General features: G+C 36.1%; 1 protein-coding gene across 6 annotated transcripts; it reads right to left on the reverse strand.

Annotated features, from left to right (window-relative positions):
* Positions 1-927: 927 nt before the first annotated feature.
* mffa (mitochondrial fission factor a) lies at positions 928-26,889 on the reverse strand. Of its 6 annotated transcripts, XM_005157755.5 has the most exons (8): positions 26,754-26,889; positions 21,970-22,183; positions 21,528-21,697; positions 21,038-21,129; positions 8,485-8,649; positions 5,900-5,953; positions 5,700-5,784; positions 928-1,790 (listed from the first exon to the last, which is right to left on the reverse strand). In XM_005157755.5, exons 2-8 carry the CDS (start codon positions 22,181-22,183, stop codon positions 1,659-1,661), a joined length of 912 nt encoding a protein of 303 aa, XP_005157812.1. In that variant the 5' UTR covers positions 26,754-26,889; the 3' UTR covers positions 928-1,658.
* Between the last annotated feature and the right edge of the window lie 150 nt (positions 26,890-27,039).

Raw genomic sequence — 27,039 nt, forward strand, 5'->3', positions numbered from 1 at the left:
TATCCAGCATCCACCTGGATGACTCAACGGCAGCCGTATTGTGCCAGAACACACACCACACACCAGCTGATAGGTGGAGAGGAGACAGAGTGATGAAGCCATATATGCTATGGGGATGATTAGGGGCCCATGATGGACAAAGGCTATTGGGCAAATTTGGCCAGGATGCTGGGGTTAAACCCCTTCTCATTTTTTTGAAGGACATTTTGGGTTTTTTAATGACCACAGAGAGTCGGGACCTCAGTTTAACGTCTCATCCGAAAGAGTCCCCTTCACTATACTGGGGCGTTAGGCTCACACAGACCACAGGTTGAGCGCCCCTTGCTGGTCTCACTAACACGACTTCTACAACCTAGCTTTCCCATGTGATAGGGAACAGCACTGCTTAGCTTCAGTGGGCGACCATGTGAGAATTGAAGAGAGCTAGCATAAAACAGTAATAGTGCTTATTTTCCAGCTGTAATACTTTTTGTAATTACTAAAATATGAACAAGTAAAACATATGCTTTTAATTTTCCATGTTCAAAATACTAACAGTATTATATTTATTATTAATTATATATATATATATATATATATATATATATATATATATATATATATATATATATATATATATAATTATATATATATATATATATATATATATATATATATATATATATATATAATTATTATATTAATATTATAATATTAATATATTTATTATATATATATATATATATATATATATATATATATATATATATATATATATATATATATATATATATATATATATATATATTGTATAACTTTAATGACTTGAAATAGGTCATGCAATATAAAAAGTCATCCAATATTTGTTAATAATATTGACTAAATATACTAAATTAAACACTAATGTGAAACTAAAATTAAACAAAGATAAAAAAGAAGCAAAAGAAGTTCACTACTGTTGTCATTTATTCAAACAAAAGCATTTGTAATACAATGTTCACGGCTTTGTGAGTGGAAAACTGATCTTGTACCATTTCAGTATCATCCTGCAAAAAGGCTGTAGCAGAAACATCATCATCAGCATACAATGAGCATAAATAATGAGCAGGACTAAACCCACACAAACAAGTATGTTTCAATGTCGATGCAAGGTAACATACAGATGTATATAATTTACCTAAAATATTACAATGACTTTTTAATATCATTTGTCTATGATACATCAGTGCTTCCCATTCCATTGGTCTTTCTCAAAGTTGACATAATATTGTTCTATCTGCTATATAGTAAACCTATGAAAGAAAATAAACAGCTAGGGCCAAACTTAGACACGTGAAGTAATATATATATATACACATCTAGTTCATGCTTGCTTGGCCTTGGCAAAGGAACCCCAAAATAATAAAACATACAAAAGAAAGAAAAGATAATTTGTACAATTGTACAAATAATAAAAAAACATGTATAAATACACATTTATAATAATAATAATAAAAAAAAAAAAAAATCAGACAGACAATTCCAAACATAGAAAGCTATCCCTGACTTTACTGCTCTTGCTGTGAAGAAAACAACAACTTTTTTGGAGCCATTATAAAGCATGGCTAAAATTTGACACATATAACAGGAGGGGCGGGGTTTTGTTGTAGCCCCTCCCACTCAGTGGAGTCTCTAAAGCTTTAGCGTCGGAACCAAACCCAGCTGTTGACGAGCCAGAAAGCTACAGTGATGGAGTACATGACCATTTCTCGCTTGGCTCGCTCTTTGTTCTCCTCCTCCAAGAGCTGCAAACGGCGGTTCAACTTGACAATCTGTAAACACACAACAAACAGCAGCGCTTCATCTCAGAGACAAAAGAGGCTAACTCATTTCCTAATTATGAACATTACTCTTTAAAAACATTCATAAATTCATTTTCCTTTGGCTTAGTCCTTTACTCATCAGGGGTCGCCAAAGAGGAATCAACGGCCAACTTATCCAGCATATGTTTTACACAGCGGATGCCCTTCCAGCCACAACCCATAACTGGGAAACACCCATACACTACTACATTCACACACACTTGTACATTACGGCTAATTTAGTTCATCCAATTCACTTATAACGCATGACTTTGGACTTGTGGGGGAAACCAGAGCCCCCGGAGGAAACCCGCGTGAACACAGGGAGAACCTGTAAACTCCACACAGAAATGCCAACTGGCAAGCCAGGACTTGAACCAGCGACCTTCTTGCTGTGAGGTGGCAATGCTAACCACCGAGCCACCGTGCTGCCTGATTGAAGATTACCAAAAGGAAAATAATTTTCAGTGGACTAATTTGCACGAATTAACCGTTCAGCTAGCAAAATAAACATTGTAAATTTAGATTTCACACAGACACAGTGGTTAATTATTATAACACGCAATGGGTCTCATTAGCTAATAATTACCTACATTTTTCACGTTTTTATGCACATTTGAACCTTACGAAAACCTTCTGCCTAATACACAACACGTGTACGCACATGAGTTAGTACCTAAACTTCTTCTGTTAGTGAATTTAAAGTGTTCTCAGGGAGCGTCCTCGTGCATGAGATTAGAAATGTGCATAATATAAACCCAAGGGCTTTCATAGATTTAGAATAAATTTTAGTACAAAAGATTTTATGATTCATGATTTATTTGTGAAAACCTTCATATTTTGTGCGTATGCATGGTTAGTGAATGATACACAGTGTTTTTCTCACAACATATATAAATAGTATGAAAAAGGGAGTCCAAAAACGTGACAGACCTGGCTGGGATTTGCTTATTGTGCCGTGACTATTGCTCAGATAAGTTGTAGGTGATTTTTAAAAAGTGAGTTTTTGTTTATTTTAACATCCTGATTACACAATTACACTAAATGGTTGGCTGGCTGATTGATTGGTCAGTTGGGTGGTTGGTTGGTCGATTGGTTTGTTGATTAATTAATTGGTTGGCTTGATTAGTCAGTTAGTTGGTTGATTAATAAATTGGTTGGTTGGCTTGATTAGTCAGTCAGTTGGTTGGTTGGTTGGTTAATTAATTGGTTGGTTGGGCTTGATTAGTCAGTTGGTTGGTAGATTAAATAATTGGTCGTTTGGTTGGCTTGATTAGTCAATTGGTTGGTTGATTAATTAATTGGTTGGTTGGTTTGATTAGTCAAATGGTTGGTTGATAAATTAATTGGATGGCTTGATTAGTCAGTTGGTTGGTTGATTAATTAATTGGTTAGCTGGCTTGATTAGTTGGTTGGTTGATTAATTAGTTGGTTGGCTTGATTAGTCAGTTGGTTGTTTGGTTTGTTTGTTGACTAATTGGTTGGTTGGTTGGTTGGTTGTTTTGTTGGTTGGATGATGGGTCTGTTGATTAATTGGTTGGTTGGATGATTGGTTTGTTGATTGATGGGTTGGTTGTTTTGTTGGTTGGATAATTGGTCGGTTGATCATTGGTGTGTTGGTTGGTTGGATGATTGGTTTGTCAATTGATTGGTTGGTTGGTGGATTGGTTGTTTTGTTGGTTGGATGATTAGTCTGTTGATTGATTGGTGGGTTGATTGGTTGGGTGGATGGTTGGTTTGTTGATTGGTAGGTTGGTCGATTGGTTGTTTTGTTGGTTGTATAAATGGTCTGTTAACAGTTGGGTGGGTTGATCGGTTAGTTCAGGCATGTCCAAACTCGGTCCTGGAGGGCAGCTGTCCTGCTGAGTTTAGCTCCAACTTGCTTCAAAACACCTGCAGGAAGTTTCTAACATATCTGCCAAGCGGCAACCTCCCGCTCTCCCTTAGGAAGACAATACGGAAGTAACTAAAGCTGCAATTCATCCGAAATTCCGCTAGTCGTGGCCGCTCCTGGCTCCAAAACAGAGCAAATTTCAATTGAGCCCACTGTTAGAATGGCCAACTTTACAGCAGAAAAAAAAGGTGTTTACAGCCTGGTACAAAAAAAGATTTTGGTTAATACAGGTAATATTACCCTTCATGACAACTGTGAGGGGGGTGAATTTTTTTATAACTCATCCGTTTCCTTTATATTAAGTTATATTAAGTTTGCATAATTAAGGGCGTGGCCACTTGAGTGACAGCTAGGTCTCGCTGGTCGCCGTCGCCGTCACGTCACCTCAGCTGAATCCTGCAGATTAGCCACTGAACTCGGCATATTTATCGTATTTCTGTTGTTTTATGTGGCTTTACACAGTCGACTGCCTTTTGGACTTGTTTTCCCACAATTATTAGATGGCATGGCATGCTGAGTGCACTTAATTGTGCTCACAAACCATTCACGTGGCCTCCGTTTCCCATGTGAGTAAAGTTATATACTTATATACCATCTCTGTACATGTATTTGTTTTATTTAAGATCATTTATCGTTTATATTTAGAGCTGTAATGCACTCCAGAATCTGTCAGATTGATTAGCTGTAGGCTCTAGAACAGTCATCTGAAGCGTTGTCATACAGTGTTATGCTGGAGTTCATCAATAGTCTTACATTTACTAACACAGACTATATCTGAAGTGTTTGGAAGTAATTCGCGTTTTCCTCCTGTTGAAAAACGTCATAAGAACAATGTTTCGTGGCTCAATGTATTACAGCAGTGTTTTTAAAATTCTAAACACTTTATTGATATAGTGTACAACCAAGCACAAGTGGTCAGAATACAAACGAGTCACAGGTGATAAAGTATTAAGCATTTCTCCCAAAGTAAAGTGTGTCTGAACCAGGTCCAAGCTAAATGCTAGCAGGTGTCTGTAGCTCCGCTCACTCTCCGTCTCTTTGCCCTTGTTTGGTATCCCGCCATGGGTGTGATGACGCGTGACCAAAGTGGCGACGGTTGGCCGCGCCTACTTGTGGCTTCTTTTGCGCTCTTCAGAAACCTATGGGTGACGTCACGGATACTACGTCCATATATTTTACAGTCTATGATATCTGCTAACAGCTTTATTAGCTGGTTCAAGTGTGTTCGATTAGGGTTAGAGCTAAACTCTCCAGGATACCAGCCCTCCAGGACCGAGTTTGGACACCACTGGGTTAGTTGGATGATTTGTTTGTGAAAAAAATGTAGATATTTTCTTAATGTGTTTGTGTTGTGAGGAATTACAACACATATGCTGTCAAACCTTTTTCCTAATTTGCTGGTGTATTTTGTTATTTCATGTTTTTTTAAATTGCAGCACGTTAAACTCTCTCGGCCACCGTACATTTATTTTCTTTGGAACGGTTTTCAGAACTCTTTCCATTACTATGGCACATTAAACTGTAATTAATACAGTAAACTATGTCTTGAATCACATCAATTATCTTTGCCATGATGACAGTAAATAATATTTTACTAGATATTTTTCAAGACACTTCTATACAGCTTAAAGTGACATTTAAAAGCTTAACTAGGTTACTTAGGTGAACTAGGCAGGTTAGGGTAATTAGGCAAGTTATTGTATAACGATGGTTTGTTCTGTAGACTATCGAAAACAAATTTGCTTAAAAGGGCTAATAATTTTGTCCCAAAAATGTTTTTTAAAAAATGTAAAACTTTAAATTCTAGCCGAAATAAAACAAATAAGACTTTCTCCAGAAGAAAAAATATTATCAGACATACTGTGAAATTTTCCTTGCTCTGTTAAACATCATTTGGGAAATATAAAAATCAAAAGGGGGTTAATAATTCTGACTTCAACTGTATGTATATATGTATGTATGTATATATAACAGCAAAATAATACCTGTCTGCGTAGAGAGGTTGCGTCCACAACAGCCATGTCATCCGTTCCTCCCTCGAGAGTGGAGTCCAGCGTGGCCAGCGCAAACCTGTCAGAAACGTTCATTTATTTCATTAGACACTGAGACTGGGCTGAGAGGACAACAAAATGAGACCAAAAAACCAGAGGAGAGGAAAGAAATGAGAGGAAGAAAGAGGAGTTACCTGGTGTCATGCTGGGGGTTAGAGAGGGTTGAACCCCCTCTAAGAGATGGCTTGCTGAGAAGCGGATATGGAGAAAGTGAGAGAAGGAAAAGGACAAAGAAGACATACACAGACAGACAACTTTAATAACATGCCAACTTATTTTTTTAAAGGTACGAGCCGCAGGGAGTCTTTGTCTCACAGACCCTGTCAACATTTCATTTTATAATCAAATAAGATGTCAGGGTAAATCAGCAAGCTGCACAGAAATAAGCACAACATCCTCATTTATTTATTTTCAGACAGAAGATATTGTCTTGGTGGCTCTACAGTGAAGTTTAGTGGCTGTAAGTGGAGCTGAAGTTAATGGCGTACTGGAAGCTACTAATGAGAAACCAAACAAGTCACACAAGGCAAAGCAAATGAGCTCATGGATTCACTATCCACACAAACCACAAGTAAAGGAATGTTCTGGATTTAATATAAGGTTAGGCTGTATCATGTCAGAGCGTTTGTGGTAGATTTTTGAAGGACATTAATACCTAATAGGAATAGACTGTACTGACTATTAAAATATATACAGTTGAAGTCAGAATTATTAGCCCCCCTGAATTATTAGCCCTCCTGTTTATTTTTTCCGCAATTTCTGTTTAACGGAGAGATTTTTTTCAACACATTTATAAAGATAGTAGTTTTAATAACTCATCTCTAATAACTGATTTATTTTATTTGTGACATGATGACAGCACATAATATTTGACTAGATATTTTTTATTTGACTAGATATCTTAAAGTGACATTAAAAGGCTTACCTAGGTTATTTAGGTTAACTAAGCAGGTTAGTGTAATTAGGCAAGTTATTGTTTAACGATGGTTTGTTCTGTGTAGACTATTAAAAAAAATAGCTTAAAGGGGCTAATAATTTTGACCTTAAAATTGATTTTAAAAAAAATAAAAACTGCTTTTATTCTTGCCGAAATAAAACAAAAAAAGACTTTCTCCAGAAGAAAAAAAATTATCAGACATACTGTGAAAATTTCCTTGCTCTGTTAAACATCATTTGGAAAATATTTAAAAAAGAAAAAACATCAAAGGGGGCCTAATAATTCTGAATTCAACTGTACAGCCGAGCTTTTTAAATGATAATAATGTTTAATGTATATTATTGTGCAGCACTTTGGTCGACCGTGGTTGTTTACAAATAAATATAGTATATTTTCGATACAACAAATTAACATTGAACATCACTCACTATATATATGTATATATATATATCTACACACACACACACACACACACACACACACACACACACACACACACACACACACACACACACACACACACACACACACACACACACATATATATACACACATATATATGGGTAAAATAATGCTCCATATTCATTTAGCAAAATTGATTTATGTAAAAATAAATACTTGTATGTATGTATGTATATATATATATACATACATACATACAGTGCATCTGGAAAGTATTCATAGCGCCTCACCTTTTGCACATTTTTTTGTTACAGCCTTATGTCCATGTGATTTTTCAGCTTTTTTATTTTTAATAAATTTGCAACAATTTCAAATTTTCAATTTCTTTTTTCATATTGTCATTATGGGGTATTTTGTGTAGAATTTTGAGGAAATACATGAATTTAATCCATTTAGGAATAAGGCTGTAACATAAAAAAATGGAGAAAAGCACTATGAATACCCTCTAGATACCATATCATTGGAATATCTTTAAAGTTTAATTTAGTTGTCATCAAAATCATCAAAATTAAAAGAAATAAACACTTAAAATATATCAGTCTGTGTGTAATTAATGTGTTCATTATACAAGTTTCACTTCTTGAATGGAATTAGTGAAATAAATCAACTTTTCTAATTATATGACCAGTGTATATACACAAACGTTATCCATTTAATTTGATGCAGATAAAACACAATATATTTGGATTTCTAAAAAAACCCAAACATAAATTGTCATGTGACCAAAGACGTAAATTGGCATTACAACAGCAATTGTTGCTTCAGTTTGAAATCTAATAGTACAAATTATTTTATTTTTGGTATGCCACAAAAACTCTAAACAGATCCCAGCTTGCAATAAACCCGAACATTTCTTTAAAAAATTAAACAGCAATGCCACAAACTGCTTGTGTACACATTTAACTAAAACCTAAATGTGAAGCAAAAATAAAGAAAGGATACAAATAAATGAGCCAGAAAAAAATATGTGGTGCAATGCATTACTACCCATGACAAACACAAAAACCCCAAACCATGAGGAGAAAAAAATGTTTAGTAAGTTTAGAAAGCAGCATGTCCACATCCAACAGCAAAACATACTACGATAAAGCCATCATCTAAAAAAAACTAGCTCCTAAAAAATGTCATTTGTAGGGTTTCTAGGTAAAAGTATGAAATTTTACAAAGGATTATTTCTCTGTCAGAGCACATATAGTCTAACTTTCTCATTTTATATCTGTGAACTGTGACAGAGACACATTCGACTAGTTACTCGTTGAAGCAACATCTAATTCAGCGAAAAAGTCAGGAGGGATTCGGGGGTCTTATGTCAAAGGTCACCTGCGCTGGTTCTCGTCCAGGACCTCCAGGACCTGCTGGTAGGCCCGGCGTGTGCTTGACTGGATGAAGGAAAGGACACCGCGGGCGCTGAAGAGGTTAAACCCGTCCTCGGCACCACCAAGAGGAGCCATAGAGCGCAATGCAGCAGAGGGAGAGGGAGTCATACTGACCACACCACAGAAAAACACACACAGAAAAAGAGAGAGACGTAACTGAAGAACAACAGAGGAAAGGAGGATTGAAGAGAGCCAGAGGAAGCCAAAAATTGTAGAAAGAATGAAATAAGAAGAAAAGACCGGATTTTATTGGTTAGGGAGAGATGGAATGTTGGGCAACAGCCCCCTCGCATTAAAAAGAAATTCCCACGTTATATTCTGTAGCCTTAACTTATAACTTACTATATATAACTTACATTTAAATTGATCATTTGTTAGAATATATAGTTTGGGGTCCATGCAGAATGTGTTTTTCCATTCAATGTGCTACTTTTCTATAGTTTTTCTATGTAGCACCTAGCACATGATCACCAGATTAAGACACTTTGTAAAGATACTTTGTCAAGAATTTCGATATTTACAAGCAGTGGCGCTCATCAATGTCAGTTCCAAAGCAGTGGACCAATCAGAAGACCTCAGGAGGCATGGCAAGCATTGAGAGTTTCTGTTTACAGTACAGTTGTATTTGACTGCAATATAGTGGAGGCAGTGCTTTTTAAAAACAACATTCCTGAACGCTACGTCTAATGTTTTAAAAGGCACCTATGATGAAAAGCTGTTTGGACACGTGCGCGCGACGTGTCTGAAGAGCGAGGAGGGACGTGGTGGGGAGGGGTGAGGAGGGTGCTTGACGTATTTAAGAACTGGGAGGAAGACGCGGGATTTCTGGGAGATTATCACTGGTTTGCGGGCATCCGGGAGTCTCCCACAAATGCACAGAGACTCCCGGATGCCCGCAAACCAGTGATAATCTCCCAGAAATCGCTTCTGGGAGACTTGGGATGGGTGGAATTACCTCCCGTCCTACTCATACTTCTCTCTTCATAAAGCCGCATGCCTATTACATATCCATTAAACACTGTAATATAGCCGGGCTCGGATCGTATCATTTTCTCACTACAATCGATCCACTCCAGAGTTAGTTTCAATCGAGTCGAGACCACCTTATTTAGGCGAACTTGGACCGATTGATTTGGCGCGCATCCGAGTGCGATTGCTGGATTCACATATGCCAAACAAACTGCGCTAACTGGGCAAACGAAACAGGTTCCGAAACAAAAGTCTAGGTGTGACAGCATCCTAAGTCTCTTTTTTTTTTGAAATCTCCTGATGTTAAAACAGGATTCAAATCCCTCCCATTTCAAGGCCCACCGCAAAGAGGTTTCCCAGCCCCCGTCAACATGTCTCCGTAGTAACGCGTACAATCATATCAACAAGACAGGACGTGTGCAAAGCAACTGGGATAAAAAGATCTGTTCAGCTCTGTGATCATCTGCAGTGCAAGAATAAGTTTTAAAAGTACACATTTGTACAGAAATACAGTAAAATCGCTACGTAATTCATCACTACAGACACATAGTGTCGGTACAATTATAAAAGAAGACATTTTAATCCCGGTTTGTGGATGTTTAATCAGCTTTATTTTGTACATTAACAAAATGGATATTCAAACAGCAGTGGATATTAATGTGTGTCCTGTCAAGCACAAACGTGTGTATGTGCTCGCTTGCAAACTTTATGGCGACATTGTGTGTGTAGCTCATCGTTGCAGAAAGGCCTGAATTAACGTCACAACAAATGTATTAAATCACAGTTGTTCTCACTGTAGTAAAGGAGATCTGCTTCATTCTTGTCTGTCACTGTGCTGTTTATCATACGTGGGAATGGTGGGCGGGGAGAACGAGGTTATTTCAATAAAGACACAGGCAATAAAAACAGCTACAATGTCCTAAAAGGTCAAATTTCCCAGATTTAAAAAGGTATAATGAATAATCTGATGGGTGTTTTGAGATGAAACTTTACAGACAAATTCTGGAGACACAAAAGACTTATCTTAAATCTTAAAAAAGGGGTAAAATAGGTGCCCTTTAAATGCAAAAATGTGCTCTGTGTAAATGACCTCTATTAGTAGTATTAGTAGTATTTAGTAGTATTAAAGTACCTCTAATAGTTCTATTTTAAATAACGTACAAATGTGCGCGTTTGGTATGCGTTACTTCCTACTGTCATGTGAGCTGCATTTCGCTGCATGGTGCATCCGGTGTGGAACCCCCTTAACATTGGAACTATCAGAGTTCTATAACTATTACGGCCCATTCACACGGGGCTTCAGCGTCAACACCTCCCATTCACTTTGAATGGGTGACGTCAAGCGTTGCCAAACTGAATTGTCTGCTTGCTGCAGAAGTTGGGACTTTCTCAACTTTCTCAACTTTTCTAGCGCCAACTGAAGCATCAGCCAATAAGATTGCTGTAGGCAAATACACCAGCCCAGACAGTAGTCGATTGCTGACTAATGCTGCCTAATACTGCTATTATGATCGCGTCAGCCCCAACTTTAGACACGTCCTCCGTCATTCGTTGACGTTGAAGCCCCGTGTGAATCGGGCAGTAGAATACTCAAGCCTCCTTTCCACTGCACACGACAAGGACAGACCGGAAGTCATTCATTTCCAATGGAGAGTAGTCCGGGAGCTGCGTGGAGTTCCGATCATCTCCGTATGCGAAAAATTCAGATCTGAATTGAGCTGCGGATCCATTGAAATATTTAAACTTATGCGGCTAGACCGTATGCGACCGGCCGACAGGATATGATGTATTTAAGTGTTGTCGAAGCAGGTCTGTGCAGGCAAGATGAGAAATAGTAGTTTTTTTGGTTATTTTTTTAATCAGAAAAGTCTACATAAAAAAAAACACTTCTGTTCATAAATGTAAGTAATAAAGTAATAAAAATATATATTTTTATGTTGTCTCCACATTCCCTCCAATATTTTTAGCGGTCTATGTGTTTCTAGTATTCATTCATTCATTCAACAATGATGAACTTACAGAGAATAAAGGCTCTTGCTTTTGCACTTATTTGCGGACACAGACTGAAGTGAGAATCAGCTTCTCTCCCATGGTGCACGTCAGAACTGAAAATTCTGTGCGACTGCCACAAGGGGGCACATTCCGACAGTCTTCTCCAAATGTCGTGTGCAGTGAAAAGGCAGCATCAGAACTCTTTTGTGTTTTGTTATTTAAATAAAATAACAATGTTAGAATGAAACACAGACACTATGAAAAGTCAGGATACTAAAGTTATGGGTTTCATTTTAACAAGGTAATTAAATTACAAAATTTAAAAAAGGTCAAAATTACTGCCTTAGCAGTTCTAGCGTTAAACCTACATACCATCAAACAAGTCCCTGATCTTTCTCTATGCCACAGTAATAGAATATGAAACAATATGTACAATACATTTATTTTTTGGTGCAAGTAAAAAGTAGATAAGGCCACTTGATAGGACCACAAAGGTAACAAAACTAGGTCACAACTACAAAACAAAGCAAACCCGAAACAAGCAAACTCCAGTTGGTTGAATAAACCAGCATACACAAACATCTCAGACTATCACAACCACAAGCCTCAAAAACAGAAACAAAACGGCTGAGCTCAAGTCAGACTAAAAATTAGGCCATTTACTGAAGCGCTGGATCCATTTACGCTAATCCAAACAAACACAACTTCACCTTTGAGATCCTATCAGCAGTCTGCCTTCACAATAGTGAAAAAGCTCAGGTGTTTGTTAATTGAATGTCATGAAACATGTCACAGTCCTATTTTATGGACTAAAAAAGTTTTTAAAAAAATCTATTTATATTTTAATTGTATTTTCAAACACATTTATATATACTTATACTTCTGCATATACAATGCTGCTAAATATTAATCCTTACAATTAAATGTTAAATGATGCTTATAGTTTTATTTTATAAATAATATTATATTTTATTACGGTATTTTATAGTATTCCTCTATATATAATCTGGATAAGTTCTTGAGAGATTGTGTGTGAATTACACTTCTCAGTTTATTACCGATTTAGTCCGTTGTTCATTCAAATTGTTCATTTTGGTTTTTGTCAATTGACAGAGTTCATTATGATTTATCATTTCTAAATATTTAAATGCACTACCTGTTCAAAACGTGAGGATGAAGATGATTTATGGTTTCAATGCTCACAGATACTGCTTTAATATCATCATAAATATAGGAAAAATGCATCAATTCATATAATTTAAAAACAACTGCGTTCTGTTTGAATATATATTTTATATATAAATTAATACAGTAAGAAAAAAAGCAGAATTTTTAGCATCATTACTCTATTCTTCATTGTCACATAATCCTTCAGAAATCATTCTAAAATATGCAACAAAAAATCTTACTGTTATTAATTTTATTGAATATTTGATATTTTTTGTAAAAATGAAGAACTAAAATTTGAAGAACTGCATTTATTTAAATATATTCATGTAACACTATGTACCCTACTAAACTTTTGAAATACACTGTAAAAAGTTGACTCAACATAAAATTAGGATAACCCGCTCCATTGCATTTTTTAGTTTACTCAACTTAAATAGAGTCAAGTGCAGTACTTGGATTGAAAGTTGAGTCAACTTTTTTTTTTTTTTTACAGTGTATAGTATACTTTTAAATACAAACATAATATATATTATTTTCCCAGAGATGGGTTGCAACTGGAAGGGCATTTGCTGCGTAAAACATGGATAAGTTGGTGGTTTATTCTGCTGTGGTGAATCTAGATTAATAAAGGGACTAAGCCAAAAAGAAAATGAATGAATGAATGAATATATATTATAAAATATTACATTGCATTTAGTGGTGAACGGATTACAAATCTCACAGTTCGGATCTCATTATGGTTTTTTAGTCAGGGATCATTTTTCGTATGAGCCAAAAAGGGACAAAATGTAATTTGTTTTTCATTTATTACAAAGCCAGCACTGCAAGAAACCTTTGGTTGTAACAAACAGAACTTAGAACCCATAACTTTATTTCAAATAAACTGAAGAAATAATCAGCTGTATAAAATAAATTGTAAAATATTCAGTACTGTAAAAAATCAATGTTCTACTGTTGCTAATGATGCTAAATGCAAAAATCTAACATTTTATTATTTATACAACTCATGTTTATTTTTAGTCAAATTTTTTTAGTAAATGATTTAGTTATTCACCCATAAAACTTCAAGTTTCATTGCTAGATGATCATATTTAAAGAATTACTCAGTGGCATATTTTTAATGCCCCCTATTGGTTTAATAATGTAATTACTGCCTACAACTTTGATTTTGAGCATAAAGTTAAATGCATGACAGGGATTTTAATCTTTACCATAAACATCAGTGTTTTAATCTAAACTATAAACTATTATCCCAGTACCTCGGTGTTATTTGACTGTTTGTAACTTCAAAACTAACTCAAAAGACTAAAGACTTAATCTCTTAGGGTTAATAAACATATGTAAATCACCATCATTTATAATTTATGTTGCGTGGGTGTTGAGATCCTGATCTTTTAATGATTAATCGTGCAGCTTACACTGAATGCATTAATGAAGGCTAAACAAGAAAACACCTTTAATAACCTAAGACACCCACCACATCCCAAATAACCTACCACAACTTCTTCTGTCATCGTTATATTTTACAGGAAAGCCTAAATTCTATCATACATGTAATTTAAATGATGCGAGAGGCGATCTCTCTGCGATTGTTACAAATTTAGGATTAATTTACAAGTAAAAAAAATTATTTTAATCCGTGGGTCACGCAAGTTTTGAACCATGGGTTGTGATCAATATGAATAACAGATTAACCGTGATCCGTTAAACCCCTAATTACATCCATATATTTTTAGTAAACTTAAAAATAGTGTAGCTATTTTTATCTATTTTATTTCTTTATTTCATATTTTTTTTTTTTTGAATATTATATTTTTATTTTCTTAAAGCAACATAGAGCGATACAGAAAGTGACAGCAATTATAGAGACAAAACAGAAAAAACAATCAAAAAATAAAATAAAAATAATAGAGACATAAGACAGAAAAAAGAAGGTTTTAAAACCATTATTACATCAGTTCCTCTACTATTATACATGAGTCAACAATGTTGCACCTATATATCTAGGCCAGTGGGCGCAGGCAATATGGTGATCTTGCAGACGATAACAGGGTTATACCATTAAACTGTTGTTCTGGGCATTTGACAAATAATTAAAAAAGGGTTTCCAGGTGGCTTCGAAACCAGCAATGTTGTCAGAAAGATTGTGTCTTAATCTCTCTAAATGTAAAGTGGTGGAAAATTCTGAAAGCCAGGACTTAAAAAGTGGTTTTGATGGCGTTTTCCATAAATAAAGAATAATTTTTTTAGCTAACACCATTCCATATTGAACAGCTTTTTTAAATTGTTGACTGAACCCACGAAGTGAGTCAGACCAACCAAAAACAGCGATTGCTGGATCAGGGGCTAGGTCACAAGAATAAGCCTCAGAGTAGAAGTTGAAAATTTCGCTCCAAAACTCAAAAAGTCTTGGGCATGACCAAAAAAGATGTCCTAAAGAGCCTTCCGCAGATTCACATTTGTTACATTTAGAGGAGATGGAGGGGTAGAATTTATTAAGCTTAACCCTGGAATAATGAAGCCGATGTACTACTTTATATTGGATTAGTTGATGTCTGGAGTTAATAGAACATGTATTTATGACCTTGATAGACTTTTCCCTGTCCTCATTGGTAATTTGAATGGCTAAATCTTTCTCCCAGGCGTCTTTCAAATACAAGGTAGATATGTCAAACTGATTATTAAAAACGTCTATAAAATGGGAAATCAAATTAGAGGCATCAGGAGAGGCGGAAAGTAATTTATATACATCATGTTCATCTGTTAATAGTTCAAAGTGGGAGATGGATGTACGAACATAGTTTCTCAGCTGTAGATATCTAAAAAAATGTGATGGTAAAAGATCAAATTTTTGTTTCAGCTGAGGGAATGTAGCAAATTTTCCATCCATGTACAAGTCTTTTACAGTGACCATTCCTTTACTGGACCAAATCGAAAATGTGGAGTCAATGAGTGATGGTTTAAAGGCGTGGTTATGAGCAATAGGGGTGGACAATGTGGTAGATGGCAACTTAAACACTTTCCGGATCTGACACCATATTTTGAGAGAGCTGCTAAGTATAAAGTTTGTATTGACTACTTTTATCGATGGTGGAGGCGCCGCAAAAAGTAGAGAGGAAAGAGAGTAGTTTGTAACACTCTGTTCGATGGTGAGCCAAGATGGAACGTCACCTGCAGACCCTGCAAGGTGAGATTTTTTCCAGTAAGATAAGGCTCTGCAGTTCGCAGCCCAATAATAATACTGGAAGTTTGGCAGGCCTAATCCGCCCTGCGACCTAGGTTTACATACGTGTAGTTTAGAGATACGGTGCGCCTTAAAGCCCCACACAAATGGTAACACAATCGAATAGAGAGTTTTAAAAAACTTTTTTGGCAAAAGAATTGGAAGGTTTTGGAAAAGATATAAAAATCTTGGCAATGTTACCATTTTGACTGCATTCACGCGTCCTACCATAGACAGCGGAAGGGTTCTCCAACTTTCTATATTAAGCTTTAAGCTCTCTAACATAGCTAAATAATTTAATTTGTAGATATCATTTGGGTTTTTTGGTATGATGACCCCCAGGTATTTCAAACTGTCTGCTGCAATTTTGAAAGGTAGGTTCTGTAAAAAGCTTGGGTTTGTCTTGTCAGATACAAGCATGAGTTCACTCTTTTGCCAATTCACAGAGTAACCAGAGAGCTTTCCAAAAATCTTCAATAAATCTAACAGGGGTGGGATGGACTGTTCTGGGTTGAGTAGGTAGAGGATAACGTCGTCAGCATAGAGGGATATGTGATGGTCTAATTGGCCTATCTTAGGTGAAAAAATAAGTGGGTTGTTTCTAATAGCGGTTGCAAGGGGTTCTATAGCTATGGCAAAAAGCAGGGGTGAGAGTGGGCACCCCTGTCTGGTGCCTCTATGCAATGCGAATTGTGAAGATTTATCAAAATTAGTGAGCACTGAAGCCCTAGGTTTGGCATAAAGCATTTTCACCCAGCAAGAGAACGATTCTCCCAGATCGAACTCCTGAAGCACTGCAGTAATATAGTTCCATTCAATTTGGTCAAATGCCTTTTCGGCGTCCAGGGATAAGATGGCGACATTTGAAGCAGAATCGTGTTTTGAGTATAAAATGTTCATTAAGCGTCTTACATTAAAGAAAGAAAAGCGTCCAGGAATGAAGCCGGTCTGATCAGGATGAATAATTTTTGCTATACATTTATTTAATCTGTTTGCAAGGATCTTAGTAAAAATTTTTAGATCTGAATTTAGAAGGGCTATGGGGCGATATGATGCTGGATCAGTTTCATCTTTTCCTTTTTTAAGAATTAGCGAAATATTTGCATTATACATTGATTGTGGAAATTCCTGATTGCCGATAGAATGATTATATAATCTCAGCATCAAAGGGGCAAGTTTTTGAGAATATTTCTTATAAAATTCAATTCCAAAGCCATCAGGTCCTGGAGCCTTACCGCTAGGGAAAGATGCAATGGCTTCAAATATTTCATCTAACGTTATTTCTGCGTTGAGGGCATCTCAATCTGTTTCATCTAATTTGGGGAGGTGTAGTGATTGAAGAAAGTCAGAAAGGGCTGTAGGGACAGTGGAAGCTCGGGATTCATACAAGGCCTCATAAAATTCCTTAAAACGTTTATTGATGTCACTAGGATTTGTCGTTAGGGTTCCATCATCTTTCCTAATTTGGTGAATAGCTCTATTAGCTTGAATACTTTTTAACTGACGCGCAAGCAGCCTATCTGGTTTGTCTCCCAGCTCAAATTGTTTTTGCTTTATTTTTAATAGCATATTACTGACTTGGTCTGAAAAAATTCTATTATACTCTAGTTTTAATGATGCAATCTCTTTGAGAACCTCAGGATCTCCTGAGTCCACATGTAAGTGTTCAAGTTGATTAAGACGAGCTTCAATTACTGACAGGGATTTTTTCCTTTGTTTTTTTTGGCTGGATTCATATGAAATTATATATCCCCTTAATACCGCCTTAAGTGACTCCCACAGAGTTGAATCGGATACTTCTCCTGTATCGTTAAACATAAGATACTCATCCAACCACTCTGTTACGCATTGGGAAAATTGAGGATCAAAGAGTAATGTAGGATTGAATCGCCAGCTATAATTGGGCTTAATTTCAAAAAGGTCAAGAGAAATGGTCACTGCAGAATGATCTGAGATTATTCTGTTGTGGTGCTTAATTGCAGTTACACATGAAGCAACCTTGTAGTCGACCAGGAAGAAATCTATTCTGGAATATGAACTATGAACGTTAGAGAAAAACGTACATTGCCTATCAGTCGGGTAATTCAACCTCCAAACATCAACTAAATCAAATGAGTTAATTAATTCTTTTAAGGTGGTAGTAGAGTTAGGAAAGTGAGCCACAGGACGGGCAGGAGTCCTGTCCAAAGTGGGATCTAAAACCAGATTAAAGTCACCCCCGATTATTAGATGTGTGTTAGATAAATTAGGGACAAGATTAAAAACTTTACGGAAAAAGGATGGGTCGTCATAATTTGGTCCATATAAATTCAATAATGTGACATGTACAGAAAAAATTAAACCAGAGACTATCACATATCGACCGTTTGGATCACTGATAGTAGATATATGCTTAAAAGGTATCGTTCTGCGGAACAAAATGGCCACTCCCCTCGCCCTGCATGAAAACGTAGACTGGAACACCTGTGAAACCCAATTACATCTGAGGAGTCTTTGTTCATTATGCTTAATATGCGTCTCTTGCAAAAATATGATATCAGCAGATATTGACTTCAAATAAGAATAGACTTTAAGCCTTTTAACCCGGTTATTAATGCCTCGCACATTCCAGCTGGCTAGGGTAACGTTACAGTTTAAGGACTGCATATTATATGGTAGTACAAGTGAGCTTCGATTTTATGATAATTGTATGGAACTGGAGTTATTACAGTGAAGAAGACAAAACATAAAACATTTAACATACACATATGAAAAAGGAGAAACCCCAACACCCTCCCACCCTCCCTCTCCTTTATCCGCTTCCCCAAATGAAGCGGAGTACAAAATACAACCCCCATATGAACCGTGGAGCTGCAAGGCTTCCTAGGGAGCAATAAGGAGACTTATCAACTACAAAAAAAAACTTAACCGTCAGGGGGAAAAAATTAAAATAAAAGAATAATAAACAGCTCCTCGTTACCCTCGACAGATAAAATTACCAAAACTAGTAATATCGAACATTAGCACCACAAAGTCAACAATAACTAACGAACACTGGTATAGCAAAATGTCCGAGCCATAATCCTGCAAACGATTTTTTTTTTCCATATGAGTCAAAAGTCTTCGTTGTTTTGGTAGGCGCGGGCTTTTGTGATAATCATCGCCATCCTATATCGAGAGCCCGGGCCAGCGGTGTGTGAACAAGGCTATACTCACCGGCTCATTACACTTACAACAACTGTGAAATTGTCAAGTGTACGTGCGTAAGATGAAATCAAGATGCGACGATAATTGTATTGGCAAATGCTTCGGCGTCCTCGACTGAATTAAAGATCCTCTTTTCCGATCCTTGAGTAACAATCAGACGCGCGGGGAACAGTAGTCCATATCTGACACCAGCCTCCTTTAGTTTCTTCTTAACTCCGTCAAAGTTTCGGCGCTGCGACATGACCTCCGCTGTCAAATCAGGATATATAGAGATCTGCTTACCCTCAAACTGTAGAGGTGATTGTTGTCGTGACAGTTTGAGGATTAGTTCTTTAACTGGGAAATGATGGATTCTTGCTATTAGCATCCGAGGGCGACCTCCTTTGGCTGGCAGGGGTCCAATACGATGTGCGCGATCCACTTTTACTCCAGATGGAAAGTTTTGTTCTCCCAGGACGGCCGGTAACAGCTTCTCCACAAATTCCGTTGGGCGACCATTTTCAACTTTCTCTTGAAGCCCCGCAATTTTAATATTTTGCCGACGGGAGCGGCCCTCCAGATCATCAAGCTTGACGTACAGGGCTTTATTGGCGGCCACGATATCCTTGCAGAGAGCCTCCAACTCGGAAATACGGCTGTCATGCTCGACTCTCGCGCCCTCGAGATCGGAGATACGGGAGTTAGTTTCGGTAAGTGATGCTTGCATTTGCGACAAGGTATTTTCGATAGAGTTAAATCTGTCATTCATCGACTTGTCCATAGCTTGAATAGATAATTGGATTGCTGCCAAGATTGGGGATAAGGCCGTGGTCTCGTCGTTGACGGTAGCACTAGCCGCTTGTTCAGTCAGAGTTTGTTTCTCCATTGGTTGTTCGTCTGCATTGGCTGGTTGATCATATATCTTCGTTTTAGGTTTCGTCATCTTGACTTTAAGCTTAAGAAGGTGTCGTTTCGTTTTGATTTATGATTAAATTAAGCTGTTTTTTTCGAGGTTATTGAGGAGCTCCTCAAACGACGTCTACTCCATTCGGTGCTCTCGAGCGCCCCCCCTATTTCATATTTTTTAAGCCTATTGTGATTCATTTTATATATATGAACAATAGATGAGTGAACACATAAGGGAACTTGTCTCTACTTGTATTTGCTGATGTATGCCTGTACTGATATGATGTAAAACAGATTAAGAATGTGCATAATATAATGTATAGAAATGGTTCAGTGGGCAGGGGGGCTCTGTCTGAGCTAAGATAATTTGTTTATATTTTTCAAGTCTTTTTAAAATTGATGTTTTGGGGAGTAAAATGTCAATAAAAAGATCTAAAAAAATAAATAAAATAAAATCAGTATAGCTGATGGACATGATGCACGGGGGGAGGTCTAAAAAGAGAGAGATGCTAATCATTGTTGGGTTTACATACTTTTACTAACAGACCAGCCAATCAGAAAGCAGCATGTCAAAACCAACCAACAATTGTCTGAAGGAGAATGACTGATCTGTTTTTGTAAGTACAAAACCTTCGCGTGAAAAGCTTCTCGACGCCAGGAGTGGCCATTCATTAGAGTCAAATAGAGAACAATAGAGTCGTCATAGCATGAAGGGGAACTTACTGACAATGCAACTCTAAACTACACTGGCCAAAAATCACCAGATGGTTTGCACTGTGATCAAATTGATCGGTGACTGACAGGTGAAATCAGGCCACTCCTGTACATGCATTAATAACATGCACTGACCTAATATAAAGCGCACAAGCCGAACTGAACGGCAGACATGCATGGTTCTAACTCACCCCCTTTGAGTGAGGATCATGAAGGGAGAAAGAGAGACACCAGGGAGGAGGAACAAACATATGATGGAGTGGGAGGGTCATGTTGACAGGGCAGAGGTGAAACCAAAGTCCGTACTTGTGTGTGTGTGTGTGTGTGTGTGTGTGTGTGTTTGTGGCTTTGCACTTACGCAGAGTCGTTTCTTGCGAGCGGGCCATTGTGATGCACACCTGCGTTCTCGCTGACCGAGCGCTCTCGACGTGTCTTGGTTTGCGTGCGCACCTGTGTGAAGCACAAAAACAACACAAAAGTGAGCAGATGTTCCTCATTTTACTAGACCATAGTGATCTATTTTTGGGTATATATATATATATATATATATATATATATATATATATATATATATATATATATATATATATATATATATTTAAAGGGGGGGGGGTTGTTCATGGGGAAAACAATTAACAAAAAAAGTCTTGTCAAATCTTTGCATGTAATAATTCACCTGTTTTTTCTTTCAATAACTAATTATAAAAAAAAGTAACTGTAGTATGATTGAGTAGTTTAAACAGTGGTTTAATCTAATTATTACTATTTTTGTAATCTGATTATGTAAACCAGATTACAGATATTAATTATAAGCCCTCATTTTACTAATTTTAACCTGTCCCACTTACTTCTTCGCTGGGATGACTGACGGAGCTCGTCTGCTCCATTTCGAGGAAGTCGAGGGGACGATCGCTGAGCGTAAGGACCCGAGGCGGCGTCTTGAGAGACAGTGTGGACTCCTGTGGGGTGGACTGGATGAGGTCCAGATCTCTGGGGAATGGCATATCATCACTGTGTCCTAAAGAAAGATGAGTGTCCCATTAGATAATGGTTCTCATAATAATATAGTGTGGGTAAAACCCACGTCAGTGTACACTGTAAAAAGTGATTTCTTGACTTTAAACTAAACACTACGGGCTGTATTAAAAGAGGAGGAGCTACTCTAAGTCCCACCCTCATTTCATTTTTCAGTTGAGATTATATCAAACATCGAAAAAAAATGCACATTTCAAAGCCCTTCACAGGACGCTTTAAAATGTTAATACTATCTCCTAGCTTCCTATATTTCACCTGCCACTATGATTCTCTCAGGAACGTGCATCATTGCTGTGTGGAGCAGCTCGTGGTCAGGAAGCTCCTGATCTTCAGATCCGTACGGAGCCACTTTGAGCTGCTCAGGGATACGCATTCTCTGACTAATGCCCTCGGTGTACTCTAGCTCATAGTGGATCCGGTTCATCTCCGCTATCTCGGCTGTGGGAGAGGGGAACGCCGCTCCACTCATCTACAGGGAAAGAGGAGAATGCATTTGATCACATATGAAGTGAGGAAAGACCTAAACATTAACCTCACAGCTCAAAAAATTTGTCCCTTCATTTTTTCTTAGCTTAGTCCCTTTTAGGCGCGCATGCATGGAAAGTATGGAGTTGTGTTTTGTTGAGCTGCACTCTGATAACATTGAATTTCAAATATAACTCTATCTTTTATATCTTTATTTTGTTTAATAACCATCAGTCATATCTTGGATCAATTTTTAATAGTTGGAAGTAGGATTTAATTTATTGTCGTAACTTTTTGGGTGTGACTTTTCCTGATCCATCGCATATTCCCTCATGGCGTCTAGGAAGTAGGGTTGCACGGTTTATCGGTACTATGGTAGTATCGTGATATTATGGCCCCAAAATACTGGTGCTGTCACGGTAGTTTGTAACCGGTAGTATGATCATAAACGGTCTATCTAAATTACATAATATTGCATGTAAAAAAGTAAAATTATCAGACGTTTGTGCAACAATAGACCTTTTTATTTGTGCACTTATTTGCAAACTATAAAATGTATGCCTTTTATGGCCTATTGCACGTTTTCTGATGCTTCAGTTTGAATCTGAATCAGTTCATTTCTGCTCCTGTCAATTTGATTTATTAGCTACAACAACCTTGACAATCTTGATTCTTACCTGATAAAATTAAAAAAACAATAGATACAAGAAACATTGAAACAAATTTTGACCACTTCATATAGCCTAATTTGGTTGGAAAAATGCTCTTTTTGTAACAAATTTCCCAAATCAATGAAATAATCAGTTTCTTTCAGTTCATCACAATCATATTGGTGAGTTTCTGCAGGGTTCAGCAAGTCAAATTTAAGACTTTCTAAGACCCTTTTAAGACCATTATGAGTGAAATTTCAGAGTTACACAGGGCTAAACCCTAAGAATAAATACTTGCCCCATAAAAAAAAATATCCAAGTGACAAAACAAGTGTGTCAAAATAAGCAAACTAATAAAATTAATGTACAACAATCCATTCAGGTCAGTGTTCCATATATTCTATAAATATACAGAGAACGTATAAATGTTATAGTATGGAAAATAATGAAACCATATTGGTAAATAGAGTTAAAAAAAGAGAATTGAGAAGGGTTGTTGGTGACTGTATGGGTGTTGGCCTGATTGGCTTTACATGGACAATATTAAGACCCATTAAAAATGATTTAAGATCCGTTAAAAATAAGTTAAGACCTATAGGTCAACATTTCAGTGATTGTATGACTTTTTAAGGCCAAAAGTTTTGTTTTTGAAATTTTTAGACATTATAAGCCTCAACAGTCACCATGTAAATGAAATTGTAAAAAAAAAAAAAAAAACATTTAAACAATACCGGAAGTCATGCTTTGAAATCTTTCAGTTATCAAAACTGAAATCGCAGGTTGTCCAACTTTCTGAGGTAAATAGAGTTATAAATAAAGTTTGTTTAAAAAATTAAAAAATACAAACAGTTTCTTCAGAGCCCAAAATATGTTACATAAAGTACTTCTTAAGTATTTTGTATTTATTTTGAGCTGATCCACCAAAATATTCAAAACAAAACATTGAAAGTGCTTTACTGTAGTACTTCTGCTGTCAGTGCCGCGTCATTTTCAGCCCGAATGAAACCAAAACAACACATATTGATGTACCATACATTTTATTTGGTTTTATATTCACACATTTGTTCATTTTTGAACTTGTGACATGTCTCTATATTGTTTACCACACCACTTTAAATATTCGGTCTGAAATATCATGCAAGCATTACTTGACATGATAGTCTATAGCTACTACTATGATTTTACCATTTAGAATTTGCAAACAATAGGGAGAAAGTCAGAATGTGTTTCTTTTAAACTGATAAACAGGTTTTAGCCTGTCAAGAAATTTATACAAAAGTTTCGAGTTGACACTGACTTGAGTTGAATTGAGTTTCATTGTGTAAATGCTGATGAAACTGTGATACATTTATTTTGGTCATCTTATTACATTCAGGAGTTTGTATAATATTGATTTTTTTTTTAAAGTAGAAGATTCTACCAAAATTTTCTATACAACTGAAAATTATTATATTTTGGTATTTTAACTGGGGCCCCACAAAAGAAAATAATTTTTTTAAATAAATTTAATTATTTTCTTAAGTAAATTTTAAATTCTCAAATAGTAAACCTGCCTTTGTGGTCTTCTTGAAAGATGTGGAGAATTATATAAAGTTGATATCAGAATCGTCTAATACGAAAACTTTAAAAAACTATTAAAATATGATTCTTAAAATAAGATGTTTGTATAAGTAATCTTAAATTAACCCTTGTAATTGCTAAAAACTTTAATGCTTTTCTTCTTTTCCTTTCTCTCTTTAATTTTTCTGCAGTTATTTTTCTATTACAACAATTTGCATATGCAGAACTTTTGCCAGCTCACCTGCGTAGCGGAAAGCAAACACCAAAAGGTGTGGATATCAATAATAAAAAAGTATTTATCAGAAAATGCTTACCAAATGTTTATTTAAAATGCCTTAAATGTTTAGTTTACAATACCTATATATTTTTTTACCAGTTGTTTTGTATTATAAAACTTAATAATTAATGTTTATGAGTTTCTTTAAACATAAGCTTTAAATTATGATTCATGTTTTAATATGGAAATTATTCATAAATCACTTTGCCTTTACAGTAATATTTATTTTCATAGATATTGTAGTAAAGAGTTGTCCAACACTTATGTACCTTTTTTATGAGAACAATTGTGTACCTTCATTTCAATTATACCATAAAAGGTACAGAACAGTATCATAAGAGGTCTTTTCTGTACCATATAAGGTACAACTTTTACAAAGGTACAAAACTGTTCCTTAAGGAACATTATTTGAACCACCATGTACCTTTTTTCCTGAGAGCGTACTGTACTTTTATCACCGTCACTTATTGTTTGATATTGTAACTTAAGTTTTATGCACTGCTATTCAGCAATAAAAAAAAAAAAGTCTGAATGCGCGAATATAAAACAAACTTTACCCCAATGTCCAACATGGCTTATGGCACTAACCTCTAATCTAAGTTTTTTTTAAAGTTTTTTTTTCTAATGCAACCAAATAATATCAGGACTTTTATTATTAGGGTATTATTATTAGACATGTATTATTAGGAAGTTGGTTTTATATTCACATATTAGGACATTCTCCCTATTAATATAAATGAGCAATTCTGTGCAACTGTCAAGCTTGCCATGAAAAAAATGACGTTTTCACGAAAATACAGAAACTTTTTCGTGGTTTTTTTTGGGCAAGCGTGTATTTTACAGTACTTTAGAAATACTCAAAAATGCATCTGTCAATGTTTCAAACTATTCTAATTGATTTTCCAAAATCACACATGTGGCAATTTCACATCCGTCACATCCATAACGGAGAGATGTCACATCAATAACAACACTTTTTCCTAATAAATGTGAAAATATTAAATAAAATAAAACCAATAATTTTTGTTTTATAGTGAGCCGACTCTTATCCTTTTGATTATGATTGTTTCATTTGGGTTTTGCAGTTTAATTCACAGAATTTCTACAAAGTATGTTGTGTACTGTAGACCAGCTGACTTTTTTTGTCACATCCATAATGCATGTTTATTTTAATCATTTTAAATACAAAACATGTTAACAGATTGATATTTTTCTGCTCACATAACTCTGTGGTCAGTTGTTCTGGAAAATAACAACTGTTTTGAGTTTTTACTGCAAATGTCACATCCATAAAGCTGGAATTGCTCAATTTCGGAAAGGTATTCTTTGCAAATTCTAAATAGTGAAATCGTGCAGCCAGTGACTATCAAAGTACAACATTGTTCACAAAGTCAATTAAATATTGCTAATGCTGTTTTGAAGTCGTACTTACATGTGATTTTAGACCCAATATTCAAAGTAGCATGGTAAACAATACAAGAAGCACATCACAAGTTGTCACTGAACAAATGTGCGAATATAAAACAAGTTTTACCTCAATACATTTATTCAACATATACGAATGACGCCGACGCGAATCGTCGACAGATTCTTAGGCTACACTGAAGCAGTTAAAAGTAACGCAGATATCATCAGTATTTTCTGGTTTGATCATGAGATCAGCAGCTATTTCAGGAAGCAGAATGTCTCTGAATAACGTTGCACAGCCCCAAGTTTAATCTCCCAGTAAACATATCTAATAAATCAAGGCATGCTTTTGTGGGTTATAGTTCAGGAAGATATCCAAATACAAACTACGTTACATCAATATGTGTTGTTTTGGTTTCATTTGGGCAGGAAACGATGTAGCAATATACTACAGTAAAGCACTTGCATTATTTTGTTTTGAATATTTGGGTGGATTAGATCAAAATCAATACAGACTACAGTAAATAAAGTACTTTATGTAATATATATTTTTCTCTGAGGAAATGTTCGTGAAATCAATAAAAGATGAGTTCATCAGGGCCCTGCAGTACTGCAATGACAGCTGATAACGCGTTAGAGATTGATTAAAAATCACACCAGCAGCGTATTTAGACACGTACCTTCACCGAGTTCAAATCCACCGACGGATTGTACACGTTAAAGAGGAATGATAAAGTAAAACCGGAATATTTTAGGATAAGAGAATCATCCCGGACCACTGCACAGACCAGCTCAACCCAGACCAACCACAAAAGCGTGAAGCTGGCAGACGCATTCAACTGTATTGACGCAAGAGCGTAAAAAGTGCTTTTCAAATTAAAAGTCCCACGGCGATTAAATTAAAAGGAGATGACTGTCATTTATCTTTTAATCGTGGCACCATATAGGTTAATTAACTCAATAAAA

The sequence above is a fragment of the Danio rerio genome, chromosome 15 (genome assembly GCF_049306965.1).
Source record: "Danio rerio strain Tuebingen ecotype United States chromosome 15, GRCz12tu, whole genome shotgun sequence".
In the NCBI taxonomy this organism is placed as follows: Eukaryota; Metazoa; Chordata; class Actinopteri; order Cypriniformes; family Danionidae; genus Danio; species Danio rerio.

Coding starts and splice junctions, on each gene's coding strand:
- mffa (XM_005157755.5), bottom strand. CDS start 22,183: ATGAGTGGAGCGGCGTTCCCCTCTCCCACAGCCGAGATAGCGGAGATG. Junction 21,698..21,969: donor TGAGAGAATCATAGTGGCAG/GTGAAATATAGG, acceptor ATCTTTCTTTAG/GACACAGTGATGATATGCCA. Junction 21,130..21,527: donor TCAGTCATCCCAGCGAAGAA/GTAAGTGGGACA, acceptor TGCTTCACACAG/GTGCGCACGCAAACCAAGAC.